Source organism: Zalophus californianus, chromosome X, assembly GCF_009762305.2.
Source record: "Zalophus californianus isolate mZalCal1 chromosome X, mZalCal1.pri.v2, whole genome shotgun sequence".
Taxonomy (NCBI): Eukaryota; Metazoa; Chordata; class Mammalia; order Carnivora; family Otariidae; genus Zalophus; species Zalophus californianus.
Genome location: NC_045612.1, coordinates 27570808 through 27590940, shown reverse-complemented (window position 1 = coordinate 27590940; position 20133 = coordinate 27570808). Strand labels below are relative to the sequence as shown.

Below are 20133 nucleotides of genomic sequence, written 5' to 3'. Positions count from 1 at the left end.
TTCTTAGAAGGTAAATCCTAGATTGCAAGCAAGTGGAAACATTTATGATACGTCCTCTGAACTTTATCCTAGAGGCAAAGACAAACTTTTGAAGGTTTTTGAGAACGAGCATGGCTGTTACATAATCAGAAGAATGAAAACGTGAAAGGCGGTCTTAGTGAGCAGCTTGGACAGAAGGGGAAGGACTGTTTGCCCAGCCCAAGCAAATACCGGTAATAACTTTAAAATAGCTGGTAGTCATGGGAATATAAAGAAAGGTGAAGACACAGAAAGGATGAATTCGTTTCACTTCATGTTTGCTTAAGACAATGGAAGAGTCACAGATAATGCTCAGATTTGATAACTAGGAAATTTGACAGAAATAAGGAAGTCAGAAAAAAACAGCTGCTTTGGAGGCAGGGGGCATCTGAGACAGTGTGAGAAATAAATAAGGGCACAAGCAATGATAACACCCACCCAATCTAGTAACTCCAGCTCAACTCCAAAGGTGGTGATTAACTGATGAGCGATATGCCATTATCCAGAGAACCCTGACTGTGTTCCTGTTAAGCATTCACTTACAGTTGATTGCGCGGCATGCATCCTAGCAGGCCTGAAAAATCCTGGGGTGTCTTCAGGTAGTTATACAACAATGTGTTTTAAAGTCCTCTCTGTCATGAAGAAATACATAGAAAAATGTATGACTCCATAGTCCATGAACAAGTGCACATGTTGGAGTAATTTCAGCCACTGATGAGAAAGGAGAGTGTGAGCTTGGAAGCCAGGCCCGGGTGTGGATCCCAGCTCCAACATTTACTTGTTATGTGCATTTATTTATAAACACATACCTCTCTGAGGCTCAGTCTCCTCATCTGTTCATTGGGGATAACTACTTTGCCTAGAATTGTTGGGAGGATTAGATGTAATAATGTGTACAAGGGCTTAGCACAGTGCTAAGCCCAAAGTAGGCAATGTGAATTTATACTCTTATCCCAAACTTGGCAGGGAAAGTAAAAGCAGTTCAATTTAACGTCTGAGGAATTGGGGCACCTGGGTGGCTCTGTCGTTAAGCGTCTGCCTTCAGCTCAGGTCATGATCCCAGGGTCCTGGGATCGAGCCCCGCGTCGGGCTCTCTGCTCTGCAGGAAGCCTGCTTCTCCCTCTCCCGCTCCCCCTGCTTGTGTTCCTGCTCTCACTGTCTCTCTCTCTGTCAAATAAATAAATAAAATCTTAAAAAAAAAAAAAAGATTCTCTCTCTCCCTCACCCTCTGCCCCTCTTCCCCACCTTTCCCTCTCCCTAAAAAAAAATTATACATGCAGGGGCGCCTGGGTGGCTCAGTTGTTAAGTGTCTGCCTTTGGCTCAGGTCATGATCCCAGGGTCCTGGGATTGAGCCCCGCATCGGGCTCCCTGCTCTGTGGGCAGTCTGCTTCTCCCTCTCCCACTCCCCCTGCATGTGTTCCCTCTCTCACCGTGTCTCTCTCTGTCAAATAAATAAATAAAATCTTTAAAAACAAATAAAATAAAATAAAATAAAATCTGAGGAATTAGGGGCACCCTGGTGGCTCAGTCGGTTGAGCGCCTGACTCTTGGTTTTGGCTCAGGTCATGATCTCAGGGTGGTGGGATCGAGCCCCGTATCGGGCTCCATGCTCAGCTCAGAGTCTGTTTGAGATTCCTTCCCCTTCCCTTGCCTTCCTCCCTGCTCCCCCCGCTCACATTCTCTCTCTCTCTAAAATAAATAAATAAAATCTTTAAAATCTGAGGAATGAGAGTGAAAATTTATATCTGATAATTCAAAAAAAAAATCTGTTATTCCAGCAATGGCTCAAAGGTGGCATTCAACCATAACCCCTGAGAGATAGTGGTCACCTTCTGTAGTCTAAGATTCTCAAGCAGATAGAGGATGGGTGTGAGAGCATGGAATCTTCATTTCCCCACCATCTCAATCAGGTGAGCTGTTTGATGAGATATGTGTCGAGCTGAGTTTTAATGAATGAGCGGCTGATGGGTTGGAAGTGAGGCTTTTTTAGGTGTGGAGGGCAGCCAGAGTAAGTCACTAGAAATTGAAGATGCTGGAGAAAGCTGTGTCCTGCATGAGAACTGTGGGATTAGGCAGGATGAATCAAGCCACGAGTTTCAAAACCTGTGGAGATTAGAATGGGCCCCAGCACCAAAGGGGAGTCCCAGCTAGATTTGAGGAGGAAGAGATGCTCTAATACACAAACTTACTGTAGAATCCCTGGCTCCTCCATGCAAAGGTATTGAAGCAAAGAGGAGCACAGCCCTTAAGGGAGTCACCGAAGTCTTGTAGGCAAAGCTACATGCAATACCCACAACAATTTTCCCGTTGGATTTTAAATTTTACTCAATACCAAAATGAACCTTTATCCAGAAAACACAACAGAAACATCATTTCACATTACTATCGAAAGTTAAAACAAGAAAAGGGTTGTGGTCATTGTCAAGTTGGGATCCACCACTGGATAAACCATTTTCTCCCTCTGGACTCCCGTTTCTCGTTTGTACAATGAAGAGATGGGACCATCGCCAAATTCTGGCTCTCATATTTGAGAATGCTAAGAGACTTGGGAGAATCCTGGCCATCTCAGACAACCTAACTTCTCTACAGTTCAGGCAAGATTCAGCCACTCTTCTGGGAGCCCAAGGCCTGCACGAGATGAAACACTAGCCTCTAACCCTCCACATACTGTTAAATCCACTGTCATATCCCCATTGGAAAAACTCAATTGAAAGAAAACTAATCAAAATGAGTTGATCTTGGTGATGTTTTTATGTGTGTGTTTCTTTTTTTAGTCTGAGAGGGCACATGCAAATGCTTATTTACCTTGTAAGTTCTGAACATCCCACTTTGGATGTTTCCCAAGCAATTTTTAGACCACAGGATTAAGTCAAAGAAAACTTTCTTAAAGGAAAAGTGTGCTCTCTGCTGTCCTTAGGACTGTATCTTTAGCCCGTCTGTATCCTCTAGGCAAAAGCTTGCCCTTAATATTACCTTTGACAGCCTTCCAATTGTATCAGGATCAAGAAATCTCTGCACTTCCAGGCAGAATAAGCCACAGTCCTTTCCAGTCACATCCAGACCCCTTTCATCTTTGACATAAATCTGCCTTCACTTTCCACCTCCTCTCTTCCCTGCTGGTAGCCAGCATCCATGCCTCACCCCCAAAACTCGGGAATGTTAAGAGGTTTGGCTTAGCCTTGCTTTCTCAAAATTAAGAATGTCAAAGAATGTTTCCAGAGAAGTCACTCTCCTGGTAAGAAATCGTTTTCTTAATAGAATGCAAGCACATATTTTCTGAGCTTAAGTCCCACCTCAGTCAATTCACCGTACTTCTCCATAGGCACAGGCCACAATGTAAACTATAAACTACTGTGTCCAAAGGGAAGCCCATTATGTGGATGCTTAATGCAAAATACACCCACTTCTGGGAATCCATTCAGAATTCCTCCCCTGCTGGAGGAGGGATGGCAGGGTAAGTGGTTATCTTTATTGTGGCCAAGGTTCTATTTGGAATAGCTTGGGCTTGGGGAGAAGATATACTGTGGCTGATTGGTAGCACTTCTTCCCCCAACCCATAAGTGGGGCCCCCTTTTAATCATGTGAAAAGCCCTCCCACCACCCCACTCAACCAGAGCTGGCTAGTGCATTATTTGGTTGACATCTATAGTCAGCTCTCCCCCAGCTGCCCCATAAAGTGCCTGCTAACACCCAGGCCACTCACCACTTGCTTTACTAGGAGATTCAGTCACGTGAGTACTGAAAATTACTGATTTCGAGGGGATTAAAAGCCAAGTGAGGAAATGTTAAATAAGAAGCCTCTCAATGGGCATGATCAATCATCACATGACATCTTTTAAGTGCACAGCTGTCCCCAGAGCAGCTTTGAGATGACTTGGACCCTCTGTGAGTGTGCATTGCAGGCAGTCCATCCCAGGACAATTACCTAGATACCAAATAGAAACATGAAAGAATTGTGCTCAAGAGTTGTAGTATCCCCTTTAATCCAAATTCCGGTTGCTTTCAGTTGTTTCTATTTTTTTTTTAGATTTCTTTTTTTTTAATTGAGGTAAAATTAGTATATAATATTATATAAGTTTCAGGTGTACAACATTTTAAGTCATTATCTGTGTGCGCTACAAAGTGATCACAACTAAAAGTCTAGTTACCATCCATCACCATATAATTGACCCCTTTTGCTCTTTTTGCCCACCCTCCACCCCTCCCTTCCCCTCTGGTAACCACCAACCTGTTCTCTGTGTCTATGAGTTTGTTTTTGTTTTGTTTCTTCACTTGTTTCACTTTTTTAGAATTCCGTATATGAGTGTCTTTCTCTGACTTCTTTCATTTAGCATAATACTTTCGAGGTCCATCCATGTTGTTTTAGTGATGAGATTTCATTCTTTTTTATGGCTGAGTAATATTCTATCATATATATATATGGATATACATATGGATACATATATATACACATACATATATGTGCATATATACCATATCTTTTTTTCAAAAGATTTTATTTGTTTATCTGAGAGAGAGAGAGTGAGAGCATGAGCGGAGGAGAGGGGCAGAGGAAGAGGGAGAACCAGATGCCCTGTTGAGCAGGGAGCCCGAGGCGGGGCTCAATCCCAAGACCCTGAGATCATGTCCTGAGCCAAAGGCAGACAGATGCTTAACCGACTGAGCCACCCAGGCATCCCTATAGCATATCTTTTTTATCCATTCATCCATTGATGGACATTTATGTTGTTTCCATGTCTTGGCTGTTGTAAATAATGTTTCAGTGAACACAAGGGTGCATGTATCTTTTTGAATCAGTCTTTTTCTATTTTTCAGATAAATATCCAGAAGTGGACTTACTGGATCATATGATTATTTCTATTTTTAATTTTTTGAGGAATCTCCATTCTGTTTTTCACAGTGGCTGCCCCAATTTACATTCCCACCAACAGAGCACGAGGGTTCCTTTTCCTCCACATCCTCTCCAATACTTTTTGCTTCTTGTCTTTTTTTTTTTAAGATTTTATTTATTTATTTTAGAGAGAGAGAGAGCTTGAGCAGGGGGAGGGACAGAGAAAGAGAATCTCAAGCAGACTCCACGCCCAGCACAGAGCTTGACACAGGGCCCGATCTCACAACTCTGAGATCACAACCTGAGCCAAAATCAAGAGTTGGACACTTAGCCAACCGAGCCACCAGGTGCTCCTTGTCTTTTTGATAAAAGCCATTCTAACCTAACCAGTGTGAGGTGATATCTTATTGCGGTTTCGATTGCATTTCCCTAACAATTTGATGCTGAACATCTTTTCATGTGCCTCTTTATCCATCTGTATTCTTTGAAAAAATGTCTATTCAGATTCTCTGCTTATTTTTTAATTGGATTGTTTATTTTCATTGGTGGTGAGTTGTATGAGTTCTTTATATATTTTGGATATTAATCCCTCGTTGGCTATATGATTTGCAAAAATCTTTTTCCATTCAATAGGTTGCCTTTTCATTTTGATGATGGTTACTTTCACTGTGCAAAAGCTTTTTAAGTTTGTTGTAATCCCATTTTTTTAATTTTTGCTTTTGTTTCTTTATTATTATTTTTTCTGTCAGACCTTGTGTGGTTGACGATCAGAAAGCTTGCCTCTTCTGCTTTTTCCAGGCATTAAGCACATCTACTCCAGATGGTCTTCCAAATTTCCTCTCAGCTGACAACGCAAACCAAGTTTACTTTCACTGAACAACACTATCTATCTGGGTGTATCTCTCTGGGTGTGCCCTCTCAGCTTATGATGAGGAGACTAGAGGAGAATGTAATTCACCAGCAAGGAGAGAAAGTTCATAATGAAGACTAGGATGAAAAAGAAAAATGGAAAGGCAGGATTATATGCACCGCCCATTTCAGAGCCAGCTTTAAACTTGACAAGTAGCCAGTCAGTAGTTGCCACTTCAAGTGGGATATTTGGGTCTCAGGAGTACCTCAGGCTGCCAAACAATACCTCCCGCTTACTATTTTCTACAATTTCTCCATTAGAGTTTGCCCCTTTACTTTCAGGCTTTGACTGTACTTTAAAACATGAATCTTTCACGGAAGAGGTCACAATTAAGCTTTAATCTGTCACGGGCAGTCTAGTATGAGTAAAGGGGTTGGTGTGGAGGGAGGATTTGTACTGGGAAAGAGGAAAAGGACATAGAACTGGGACATGGAGCGGGGGCATCTTCTGTTCACTGACTCCCAAATTAGCTAAGGTCCCATCCTAATAATGCAGCTGCAAGGAAGAGAAGATTTGTAGAGGGTCAGTTCTTAATTAAAGGGAAACTTAAACAAACAGAATTATGAGGAATGAAGACCTCAGGGAAATCTTAATTCGCTGAGGGTAAATTGGGCTGGGCGTGGGTGAATATTTGTTTTTATCCTGTTCCATAAAATCCACAGACCTGACATCCATATGCAAACACAGAGGGGTTCTTGATCTTTCCATCCTGAGCCCCTCATACACAGAAGAGTTTCTGCATTAACATCTCAAATGTAGACAATTGCTATATCGATTTTGGTGGAAACCAAATGTGTTTAAATCAAGTTAAAACAAAACAAACAACAACAAAATGACAAAATGTAGATTCAAATGTTCTATCGGAATCTTTCCATGAATTCTTTTTAAAGAAAAGCACATTTGTTGGGCGCCTGGCTGGCTCAGTCAGTCAAGCATCTGACTCTTGATTTCGGCTCAGGTCATGATCTCAGGGTCATGAGCTGGAGCCCCATGTGCTCTGTGCTCAGTGGGGAGCCTACTTGAGGAGTCTCCCTCTCCCTCTGCCCCTCCCCCCACTCATGCTTTCTCTCTCTCTAAATAAATAAATAAATCTTTAAAAAAAAAGTACAACATTTGTAATATGAATAAACATACCCTGAAGTATTGGGTTTGAGTTCAGATCTTTGAATATCGGGTTTCTTAGATATGACAAAACATAACCCAAAATAACTGAATTGGGCTTCTCATCTCTCTCTTTCCTCTGCCTCTATTTTTCTGCTCTTCACTTGTATTTCAGAAACCATCTTCATATTCCATATGTAGCTTCCCCCATTCACTTACTTTGCCACAATATACTAGAAAAATGTATCTGAAATTCCATGGAGACCAAAGAAGTTGTGAGAAATGAAGAGAGTGGTTCACATAAGTTTTGGGTTTAAAGCTCAGGTGAACACTAGAATAAGAGCAGAAGAGAAATTTTCATTTGCTCTTTCTATCTCACATAATTTTTTGATGAACAAGAATATTAACTTCATAAAATGTTAAACTTCTGTTCGTTAAAACATGTCACAGACAACATTAAATGTCAAATAAACTGAATTAAAATATATGTGACATATAGTACACTTAATATCGTTAATATATTAGGACCCTTATGAGTCAATAAGAAAGCCATCAAGCCGCCTGGCTGGCTCAGTCAGTACAGCATGTGACTCTTGACCTCAGGGTCATGAGTTCGAGCTACACGTTGGGCATAGAGCCTACTTAAAAAAAATAATAAAAATAATTTTAAAAGAAAAAAAAGAACACCATTAATATCACAGTAGAAATCTGAACAAAGGAAATAAACGGGAAATTATCAAAAGAAGGAATAAACATGGACACAAAAATTTTTTTAAATCATTAACTTTACTAACAAAGAAATGCTAACAAGAAAGGGAATATTTTTATATCTCCCTATCAAATGGGCACATGTCTTATTCAGTGCTAACAAAAGGGCAGAGAGACAAGTACTCTTGTATTCTGCTGATGGGGACATAAAGTGGTACAACCTTTCTGGAGGGCAATTTGGCAATATGTATGAAAAGCCTTAAAAATGTCCATAAATGTTTGACCTGATATTACTACTTCTAGACATTTATCCTGTGGAAATAATTAGAGATGCTATATGAATGTTGTTATCACAGCATTATTTGTAATAGGGAGAGATTAGAAACAATTGAAATTTTCATATTGGGGAATGATTAAATAAATTAAATATGTCTAAGGGATGGAATATTATGTAGCCGTTAAAATCATGTCTGAAAACATTTAATAACATAAAACGATGTTCAAGATATAGTGTTAGCTTTTTATTTTTTTTAAGATTTTTTATTTATTTGACAGAGAGAGCACAAACAGAGGGAACAGCAGAGGGAGAGGGAGAAGCAGGCCCCCCGCTGAGCAGGGGGCCCGATGCGGGGCCTGATCCCAGGACCCTGGGATCATGACCTGAGCTGAAGGCAGCTGCTTAAACAAATGAGCCACCCAGGCGCCCCAATGGTAGCTTTTTAAAGACAAGACACAGGGGCGCCTGGGTGGCTCAGTCATTAAGCGTCTGCCTTCGGCTCAGGTCATGATCCCAGGGTCCTGGGATCGAGCCCCGCATCAGGCTCCCTGCTGGGCGGAGAGCCTGCTTCTCCTTCTACCACTCCCCCTGCTTGTGTTCCCTCGCTTGCTGTCTCTCTCTCTGTCAAATAAATAAATAAAATCTTTAAAAAAATAAAAAATAAAGACAAGACACAAATAGTACAGTCCATTTTACTAAAACAAAGTGCATGTGGTATATTTATATAAAATAAAATGGAAAAAATATATCAAATATTAACAGTGGTTCTCCTTGAGGGACAGAGTCAACTATACTTGTATTTTATTTTTGACACTTTGTGTCTTTTCAAATGTCCAAAATGAGCACATATTAATTTTATACTTAGAAAGAAGAACACAGATGCTACCTCAGAAGAACAAAGACAATTGTTAAGTGCTTTGGACACATTAGGGTCTGCTTCCCACATACTCAGTGTTCCCAGATTCCTCATCTACCACAGAAAGAAGCGATTCATAACCCTGGCCTGAGCCTTCGCCTCTCGCCTTTGTACGTTTGTTTGCTTATTTCTGGAGGGTATATATCTCTTCTTGGATCATGCTTTTCTCACCCAGAACCTTTCCATCAGTCATGAAGGATACTAAGAAGAAACCTGCTTCTGGGGCACCTGGGTGGCTCGGTAAGTTCAGCATCCAACTCTTGATTTCAGCTCAGGTCATGATCTCATGGACCTAAGATCAAGCCCTACATTGGGCTTCTGGCTCAATGTGGAGTCCGCTTGTCCCTCTCCCTCCCCCCACTTGTTCTCTCTCTCTCTCTCTCTCTCTCTCTCTCTCTCAAATAAATAAATAAATAAATAAATAAATAAAATCTTTAAAAAAAGGAAAGAAATCTGCTTCCACATACCTCACTGTATTGGGTAGCCATTAGAATAGGTCAACAGTTCTCAATCCTGGTTGTACATGAGGATCACCCGGGGAATTTAAAATAAAATAAAACAAAGCCTGGATCCAGGGTGAGGCTTGGGTACCCATTTTTTTAAAGCTTCCAAAGTGATTATAATGTGCAGCCAGAGTCGAGAGCCACAGAGGTAAGTAAAGATGCAGAAAATGCTTCAGTAATGCTTCCTTCAGCTGAAATCAGTTGAGTAACAGGCAGGATGGACACTGACCCCACACTCGACCGGCCTTGGAGATACCCACCAGCTACCAGCTGTTCATTTGTTAAATGCTGTAGCCTAAGGATCATAAAGCACATCACCAACTTTCAGAGCCGTCATGTAAATGACCTCATGAGATAGGCAGACCCCAAAACAATGCTCAACATTCTTTTCCTTTCCTTCCAAACTGGCTTGTGTGAAGGCCACTGCTAAGATGTGACTGTGTTAGCTGGAGGCGTAACACATTAAACCATGGGCCATTCTTACACTGGCACCTGGAAAAGGACAGAGTGCTGAGAGAATGGGACAGAGGATGGGCAAGTTTATCGTTCTTCTGTTTTTAGATCAAATACTAAATGTGTTCAGCATGGAGCAGTTTTTCATTTCGTTTGTATAGTGAACAAAATCCTGACCTTCTTTCCCCCTGTGAAAATGATTTTGACAATTGTAGATTTGAGATATTTTTGTATCTGCTGCCGTCCCTGCCATGAGGTCAACCCAATAGTCACAGATTGAATTCCCTGGGAGCAGCTTCTGAGATGGAGATCAGCATGCTAAAGTTCCTCAGGGAGTATCTTCACTGCCAACAGTTGTGGAAGAAAAAGAAGGAAGCGGGTTTGGGCAGAAGGAGGAGCTGGGCTGTGGTGCTGTCCTAACAAGGCCTCCTCCTACCCCTCAGGGAGCTCTGAAGTTGGGATGGCCCTTTAGAGTTATCCCATCTGGGGTAAAGGGGTTGTGCCTTTATGCCCTGTAACAAGCGGTCACTGGATGCAGGCTGCTCTGGGTAGGGAGCTTGACTTGAAGCTAGGCAGCTTTCTTCAGCCAACAACCTTTCCAGAAGCTGAAGGAATAAGCCCTTCGGTGCTGAAGGGGTATCTGGTGGTACAGCACAGCATCCCTACACTCGCCTCTCCCACAATGGCTTCCTTGTTTAGCAAGAGTAGCCCAGTGACCAGTCCAGTAGGATTGAGCTGGTCATAGGTGGGGCCCGGTTCTTCATCCATAGTCACCTTGCTGCACCTCTACTGTCCTGCTCCTGCATTATCTTGGTTGAATGCAGATGACAATCCATCATTCGCCCGGTTACCTATGTGGTAACTCCCAGTCTTTAAAACGAGGAAGAAGGGGCACCTGGGTGACTCAGTCAGTTAAGCATCTGCCTTCGGCTCAGGTCATGATCCCAGGGTCCTGGGATTGAGCCCCACATCAGGTTCCCTGCTCAGCGGGGGGTCTGCTTCTCTCTCTCCCTTTCCCTCTCCTTCTCCCTATCACTCGTTCTCTCTCTCTCTCTCTAATAAATAAAATCTTTTTAAAAAATAAAATAAAATGAGGAAGAAAATGAAGGTGGACAGCAACAGTGGTCTGGAATCAAGATGAGAGAATTTGCTGCTCAAACGGAAGTAGCTTTCCGTTGGGCATGCTAAAGCTCACACAGAGTGGAGGACAATTCTAAAGCTGCTAAAACAGCAGGCTTATTTTTACAAAGCCAGGGCTTTGTTAAGCACCTCACTTCCTACAGCACCAACGCCTGCCTTGGCTCTGCCTCCAGAGACAAACTTTTCTCTCCCCCCCCCCCCAAACTCGTTATTTATTTTCTTCGGGCAGCTGCAACGGGGAACAGTCAAACCATAATAAATTAGGTACAAAAACAAATAAGAGCTTGGGGGGGTTACTCATGGATATGTACTAAATTGAGGTGATCATGGCCGCCAGGGCTGTCAAGTACGCAGCCACGTGCTCCGGCAGCCACCCGGAGACTCTGCAAGTGGAAGACCCCGCCCTCTGAAGCCACAGTGCTGACTTATAAGCAAGGCTCATCGCCCAGGAGGCCCCAGACGCCAGCTCATTAAAAAATCAGGGGCTTTCTCAATTTTTGAATAGGTTAGACACTCATATGATTCAAAGACCAAAAGTACACAAAGATCTATAAAATCGGTGTTTATTAAGAGGCCGCTCATTGGTGGCCGCGGACAGAACACAGAGCTGCGCTCACCTGTCACCTGTGTCTTCCAGGAGCTTACGCTTGGAGAGGCCAGCATGAGTCATATTTTTTCATCTTTATTGTTTTTGTACTTACAGAAGATAATACCTGCTTCTCGTAAAATAGTCCAACATTCCATAAATAAGGGGTGGTGCAAGTAGAAGTTCTTGGTAATTTACCTAAACCTCAGAGATAACCACTACCAACTCCTTTGCATTCTTTCGACACATAAACAAACAGGTGGGGCTTTTCTTTACAAAAATAGAATTATAGTGTAAGTGCTATTCTCAGCTTCTTTTCTCCGTAAGATTTTGGCAGAAGTCCTTTCTTCTATTATCTAGAGATTGGGCCATCTTTTTTACAGCAGCATAGCATTCCAAGTGTCTCTACTAGAATTTATTTATCCAGTTTTATTTGGAATTTTTAAACGCCTGTCATATAGTTCTTCCAACCAGCTTCTTTATTGCTTGGAACTGATTTCCCTTGCATTTAAGTCTACTCGTCTCTGGAGAAATGAATGAGAGGTCATTTAGGGAAGCTTTATGGGGGAGGAGAGTCATCCACAAAGGTCTATAGGTAGCAGAAAAAGAGACACATCAGGTATAGTTGCCTTGAGCAGGTAACAATGAGAGTACTAGATTATTGTGCAAAACCATCTTCCAGATTTGAGCGAATATAAAAATGGGGGAGAAGTACAGACTGGTACGGGGTGAGCGATTAAAGAAAGGGAGACAGAAGCAGGTTGGAATGGAACAAATTTTGATACGTGGATAGTAAGTCGTTACATAGCAAAGCTTTTATGGAAGGAACCGACATGCTTTAGTTGAATCCAAGCGTGCTTTAGGTGAATCCAAGCGTGGTGTCAATTAACAGCATAATGTGGCGATTTAAAAATATTAGCAGTCCTGGGGCACCTGGCTGGCTCAGTCGGTTGAGCATCTGCCTTCAGCTCACGTCATGATCGCAGGGTCCTGGGATCGAGTCCCACATCGGGCTCCCTGCTCAGCGGGGAGCCTGCTTCTCCCTCTCCCACTCCCCCTGCTTGTGCTCTCTGGCTGCTCTCTCTCTCAAATAAATAAATAAAATCCTTAAAAAATCTTTTTAAATAAATAAATAAAAATATTAGCAACCCTAGGCTGCCAAAATAACAGCCCAAATCAAAGCAGGCAATAATCCCATTGTCATCCGCACTGGTCAGATCACATCTGATTTATCCAGGTCAATAAAATATTGACAAATATCCATAAGAGAGAGACAGAACAGTGAAGGAAATTATCATCATGTTATAAAAGTAACTGTTGTAGTATTGGGACATCTTTAGTCTGAAGAAAAGAAAAATAAGGGGAGATATGTTAACTGTCATTAAAAAATGTGGACTGTCATACAGAAAAGAGATTAAACTTGCCCGTCACCCCAAGTGGTGGAATAGGACTAGCAAATAGAAATGATAAGAATGTAGATTTTGATGGGGCGGCTGAGTGGCTCAGTCGTTTAAGCATCTGCCTTCGGCTCAGGTCATGATCCTGGGGTCTTGGGATCAAGTCCCGCATCGGGCTCCTAGCTTAGCAGGGAGCCTGCTTCTCCCTCTCCTCTCTGCTCGTGTTCTCTCTTGCTCTCTCTCTCTCTCTCTCTCAAATAGATAAAATCATTTTCAAAAAAAGTAGATTTTGACTCAATACACAAAAAAAACTTGTCTTTTGTTAAAGGGTCTTTTAAACATATCAGAGCCTCCCCGATGTCATTTCCTTTCCATTATTATTCAGCCAATAATACATTCTTCATAAATAGTACAGAAGTAAAATTCAAACTAGTCCTTGCTGAATTTCATAAATTCTTAATTAGTAGGATTCAAAATAATGAGACCTTATTGTACACTGCTTAAGAAAGGTTTTCAAATACTTTAATCTCCTTCTTCCTGTTTATTTCTTAATCCCGTGCTTTGGCCCACCGTGTGCCCTCAACTCCCACTGAAGCAGAGAGCACACAGAAAATCCACACGAAAATGTAAATCTGAGAAATAAATATGCGTGGTTGGTTTAAAAAGAGTAAGAATTAACATTTAAAGCAATGGTAATTTACTCTGATCTGTAATTTTGAGCTCCTATGCTGAAATTGCTCATTTGGAAATTACCAAGTGCTTGGGTCTCATTTGTGATCTTCTTCCTGCATACACCCAGCACACAAAGGAGTCATAACGGCCGGCTGAGTCACTGCTGCCATCTCCCTGACACGTGCTCTCTAAATGTCAATACATTTTCTATAGTGCAGTGATGAAGATTCCCAACCATAGCTTGCTTACACTACAGGACGGGTCCTGGAATGTGTTCAAAGGGCACCGCGATCTTCCTCCGTCCTCTACTGCTCCAGTGGCCAAACGGTCATGCCACAGATCATTCTGGCTTTGCAAATCATTCCCATTACCCATTTCCATTAGTTATTGCCTAAATATAAATGGAAAACAATTTAAATTTATGGGAAGAAGGGAGCTGCTTTTGACTGGATCCCAATAAAATGATGTCCGTACTTGATGAAATTATACTCAGATTACGGATTCCCACCAGAAGCAAAAATATAGACATGATATAATATTAGAGACGTAAGTACTTGAAAAGACCAGTACATAGAAAACCCTGTACTATTCTGTGGCTCATACTTTAAGATATACTGCTCTTCCCAACTTCTCAAACCCCACCTCCAAAAGGGTTACGCAGAACTCAAGTATCACATCTTTTCCATCTTTCCCATTCAGCATAGATCCAGGGCGTTAGTAGCTAATAGTTGTCAGATGTAAATTAACTAAAAAGGAACCAAGAATCCCTGGTAAATTTAATTTTAAAAGGGGAAGAACTGAGGAAGACTTAACATGATTGAACTTTTTCATAATGATGGGATCAAAGGACCAGTATGATATCTTTGTTAGAAACTGTCTTTGTCAGGTTTTCTTAGTTCTTTTACTTGGGAGACGTAATTTATCTTGTTGGGTAGTCATATCCATGTAAGAATCACTCATGTTATAAGGTTCTATCTCTACTGACACTATGTCTCGTTCCAAAGAATGTTTAGTGGAAGATGAAAGACGTGAGCTCCAATAGGAAACACTGAGGCCAGAAACAAGGAAAAAGCTTTGGCATTCATTCCATAGATGTTTTGATAATGCACGTCAATCAAAACGGTTAGGTACTATAATTCAGCTGTGATTGCTTGCGTCTGGGCTTTATTAAACACCCAGCCAGCCTGGTTTGTAGAATCTTCCTTTAAAGCAAGATAGAGGGCGCCTGGGTGGCTCGGTCGGTTAAGCGTCTGCCTTGGGCTCAGGTCATGATTCCAGGGTCCTGGGATCGAGCCCCGCATCGGGCTCCCTGCTCAGTGGGAAGTCTGCTTCTCCCTCTCCCTCTGCCCCTCCTCCCTTTCTCAAATAAATAAATAAAATAAATAAAATCTTAAAAAAATTAAAGATAGAGATGATGACTATCTGGATGGTTAAGTCTGGGGTCATGAGTAAGCCTGCTTTCCACAGTGGATAAGATTCAAAGGGACCCAACAGACTGTAATAAAAATGCAGTAGAACCTTTAATACCTACAGGAAGAGTTTAAAAAGAAAAACCTCATCGTCGCTGTTCTTCCTTCTTCCAGGATTTTCCATTCTCCAAGCAATTATGGAAGCAGCAGTGCAAAACAACTGGCAAGTGACAGCCAGGTCTGTGGGAAACATAAAAGACGTCCAAGAATTCCGACGCATCATTGAAGAAATGGACAGGAGGCAGGAAAAGCGATACCTGATTGACTGCGAAGTCGAAAGGATTAACACAATTTTGGAACAGGTACGTTTGAGATTTATTCCAGCCCCAGCCAACACGTTAAATCATCAACCTCAGGCAGCTCCCATATCTGCTAATAAATTAAGTAGCCAACAGACTAGATGGGCCAACAGTTTTTGAGAGTCTCTCTAATCTTTTTTCTTCCCCAGTGGCTGCAGGAAAAAAAAAAAGAAAAGAAAACACAATCTAAGCTGTTGAAAATTGCATACCATGATTAATCTGGAAGTCTCTGCAATTTAATGCTACCTATCAGATAAACACACCCTTCCCCACCTCCGTTTCATAGATCACTGATTGCTTCAAAGTAATCCCCTTCTTTTTCCATACCTTTCTCCCAGCACCGACCAGACAAGGGATGAGGCAGGGCAGAAGGGAAGGGTTTTGTGTCAGGGGCGTACTTGCAGAGTGTCAAGGCAATCTTCCCTAGGTTCGAATTTGTGGATATTTTTGCAGAACAGCCCTCCGGTTCCAGAGAGAGACAGAGAGAATGTGTATACGTAATTTAGACCCTTTCGTAAGTACAATGGCATACAAGGAAAAAAAGTGTTTATGGCTTTTAAAATGTGAACAAATTGAAAAAGAATTAGACTGGAGGAAAAATACAATTCAATGGGCCCAAATGTATTCGTTCCTAAGCTCGGATATTTAAATTTAAGACTAAAAAATATTAGAAGAAATGTTTCACCCTAAGCCAGATGGATACTCTGTTTGGAGTAAAGAGTCAAATTGAAATGCAGTGAAAGTTTATTATTTTCCTTAGAAATCTCAATTTTCCAGTTAATAACAGAGTGCCTATGCTGCCATAAACAAAACTGTAGGGGAAACATTTCCATTCTAATTCGATCCCAGCGTACCTGGGGGCCAAAACAGCTTTGGAGATTGAAATTATAGTGAGCAGCCATTGCCTGGGAGAGCTGTTTTTATAGCAAATTAAATATTAACAATTTGTCAGATATACCCCCATAAGAAGGGAATGCAAAAAAAAAAAAAAATAGGGAAGAGGAGGGGAGAAGGGAGGGACAAAAAAAGAGAGGAAGGAAGAGAGAAATCGCTGAGCCTGCATCGTGGAGATACAAAGCAGTCCCCTTGCTGAGAAAGGCATCACCTCTAGAGAATCACATCTCACAGGAAATCTAGAGCATAGCCTGTGGCTAAATCAAATTTCCCAACTAACATTCTCTTGAACTACCCAAATGATTCACCCCTCCCTTCTAAAAAAAAAAAAAAAAAAAAAAAAACCTTTGATTTTCTTAGATCCTGAAAGTGAAGAATCAGGTCAGTGATTCTGGTGTATGTACTACATGCCCTCTAAAATTGTATACCAAAATAGCCTTTTAGTGGGTGACCTACTTAATAGCCTAAAGTGCAGGAACGTCCTCCTTGTTGTACTTTGTTTTCCTTCTTCTGTCATCAGGAACTTTGGCTTCTTGAATATGTCACATTTGGTTAAGTCGTCTGGGTTTTATAGGGTCTTACACTGGAGGCTGGGATTTGTCAGCATAATGTAATAGAAAACGCAGTGGGTAGAGCTCTGAATTTTATGTAGCTACGGGGTCTTGGGCAATTAAAATACCTATGCTTCAGTTTTCTCATCTACATCATGGGGAAAATAAAACTTGCTCTATCTCACATGGTTGGTATAATTGCTCCGAGAGACATAAACTGCTATAGAAAAAAAAATAGCCATTATTACCTAACGCTTTCAGGAAAACTAAACTAACATTATTCAAAAGCCCCATTCTCTCTTTTCATGTATCACTTTCTATCTTCCTTTCTTCTATATGTACATTCACAGTATCCCTCAAAATACATACAATTTTTCATTTTTTTAATTTTATTTATTTATTTGACAGAGAGAGACATAGTGAGAGCAGGAACACAAGCAGTGGGAGTGGGAGAGGGAGAAGCAGGCTTCCCGCGGAGTGGGCAGCCCGATGTGGGACTTGATCCCAGGACCCTGGGATCATGACCTGAGCCGAAGGCAGACACTTAACAACTGAGCCACCCAGGTGCCCCTACATACAATTTTTCAGGGAACATTGTTCAAAGAAAAATTTTAGCAACATCCAGGTAAGGCTAAAGAGTTCATTTCACTTATTTTTTTCCCTCTTTCAAAGAATTGTTATAGAACTACCAACTCATGACTGTTTACTCTGCCATTTAAGGAATTTCTCCTAGCCCATAAGTACTATGAGGTAGGGGCCACGTTTGTCTTGTTCACGGTTATATCTCCAGTGTCCAACAGAGTACCTGGCACGTAGTGTTCGACGGATGGGTGGATGAATGGATGGACGGATGAATGAATGAATATTGAACCAGCACATTTTCAGTAAGTTTTGCTGTGATTTTGCAATGCTTCCATGGAGAGGCAAAAAAGTGCCTGCAGCCACATGATAAGATTATTAAAGCACACATTTTCTAAAGGTTTAAGATGGTGGCTCTCTGCTCAAACCTATTCTGATGATATCATGAATTTGCCATAATTTATTTTTTATATAAAAATAGATTTCTCATTAAACGAATTATTTAAATTAAGCAACAAATTCAACATGCTGTTTCTTTAGAGGAAACATTTGAAAAAAATGAATTGAATGCTAAGATACAGAGATGTCACTTTTCCCGTTGGTTCCTAACCATTCTTTTGACAAATTTATCCTAATTCACTATACAGATCCTGGTTAGAATGATGGCATTTATAATTCAAACAGTATCATGTTCTTATAAAAGATGCCCCTATCCTCCAAAGGTGTTTTCAACTTTGATTGAGTTTTTTTCATAAAAAGAAACCTCTATAGTCTCCCACAAAATGATACTTCATGCCACTGTCTGGGGTAGAAGAGCCTGTTACACCATTATAACGCTATTCCCTGAAGATTTGATTTTGGCATAAAGTTCATATTGTACTCTATATCCCATGGGTGTGAATGAAAAGACATCAATATGGTGCAATTTTTAAAATATAAACAGGTCTTCATTACAGTGTTATATAGCATAACCTCCCCATTTCCTGATATAGGTTCTAATTTCCCTGCAAATGTTCAAACACTTAGAGGGTAAATACGAATTCTTCTAACATCTCTCTCCAAAGCTCTTTTTTGAACTCTTTCCAACTCTCGGACTAGAGCAGAAAAAAAAGACTGAAAGGAGGTACTAATATCTCTCTTTAACAGTTCAATGCTAAGGAAAGCATTCCCAAACTTACAGCTCTAAGAATTAACATAGAAAAAAGAGTGAGACAGATGACAGAAACCATGAAAGATGGTCAGGTTCACAGAGAATATTTAGAAACTGTAGATTTTTAATCTAAAAATGAAGAGCACTTTGTATAGGAAGATTTAGGTGTACTAGGCTGAATGAACCACTGACCCGACCTGATACAGCATTCCTATTACTGTATTCTGTTCATGAGGCCCTCCCATTGGTGGACAGCTGCCTTCATGCAATGACCAATCTAAACATTCACTTTTGAAAAGGTTGCCACTCGTGGACTTACCTATTCATGACAGAATAGATCCTCCATCCCCGTAGCATATATCTGTGGACTGCTTTTGAAAGTCAGGCCCCATAACGTGATATGGCTCTGTTGGACATTTAAAATTTATTTGGAGAGGCAGCAGAGCGTAGTTTCAGAACCTGGACTTTGGAGCCAGTCGGTGTGGATTCTGTCACTAGCTGTGTGACCTGGGGCAAGTTACTCAACTCTCTGTGCCCCCGTTTCCTGGTTGTAAAATGGGGATGGTAACTGTCCGTCAATGACCTAATATAGGCAAAGCTTTTAGAAGATGTCTGACACATAGTGTTTGGGTAGTGCTTTGGTGCTAAATGACGTGTTTTCGCATACATTATCTCATTTGAGCCTCACTATGGGTTTATCCCAAATTAACAGATGATTAAATGGACACTTAGAGACACTCCGATGATTTGTCCAAATGTGGTGCTCCGCTCAATCTTAGTAAGTGGCAAAGCAGGGACAAACTCAGGTCTTCTGACTCCTAGTCCAGCGCTCTTGCCCCTACACTGACCCACCTTCCTTAATTTCGAAGTAATTTATTAGATATTTAGTGAAAGCCAAATCCTAGATTAGGCTTGCTCATCAGATTATGTTGTAAAACACTTGCAAAGCAATTGGAGAAGATCCAGAGAAGAGCAGCAAAAAATGATTAAAGCATTAGAAAACGGGCCCTATGAGGAAAGACTACATGGGGTTGGGGTTGTTTAGGCTGGTGAAAGAGAACCAAGAGGCAGTTTTATCACCATCCTCAAGTATAAAGAGGTATCATAACGAAGGCACTGGCCAACCCACTCTGCCTGCCTGAGGACGGGACCGGAGCAAATGAGCCTAACTAGGACTAGAGAGTAGGCATTTGAAAGGACTCATTACAAGGGGAGAGGAAACTGGAAGAAAGTAAAAGGTCACCAGTTGAGGCTATGTGGAGGTGAGGCCATTCCGGAGTAGTGAAAAGTTAAATCTAGAATAGTTTTAAGACTGTTTTCAAGAATAGACAAATATTCTGAGTTAATCCTGTTTGTTGACAAGTAAATATCCTTATAGAAGATTTATTTTAATGAACAGATAAGGGTATTTCTTAAGTTGCCTCTCCATTGGATATCTAAAAGCTTGTCTCTTTAAAGACATCTAAACATCTCCCTTCGGGCTTTACCGTGTTTTTATTTTTTTCACAGATAATTCAAAGGGAAATCTCAGCATAGCCCCTGTTTGAATTATGGCATATGCAAACTTGGTGGGGCCCAAACCAACATGTGGCAATGTGCTACTCTCAGGAAAAATACAGAATATATGATTTCCCCTGGAAATATTTCAGGCTAAAATCACCTCATTGTGGATGATGTG

At 41.2% G+C, this 20133-nt stretch overlaps 1 protein-coding gene across 6 annotated transcripts in view; it reads left to right on the top strand.

The window, feature by feature from the left end:
* The window catches only part of GRIA3 (glutamate ionotropic receptor AMPA type subunit 3), a 279988-nt gene that overhangs the window by 118060 nt on the left and 141795 nt on the right, over positions 1–20133 (top strand). For all 6 annotated transcript variants that reach the window (XR_003522558.2, XM_027607886.2, XM_027607887.2 and 3 more), the window contains one exon: positions 15097–15284. Coding sequence is in view for 5 of the 6 variants with exons in the window: in XM_027607886.2 (XP_027463687.1) it covers positions 15097–15284 (188 nt within the window). In the remaining variant the exon portion in view is untranslated. The remainder of the gene's footprint in view (positions 1–15096; positions 15285–20133) is intronic.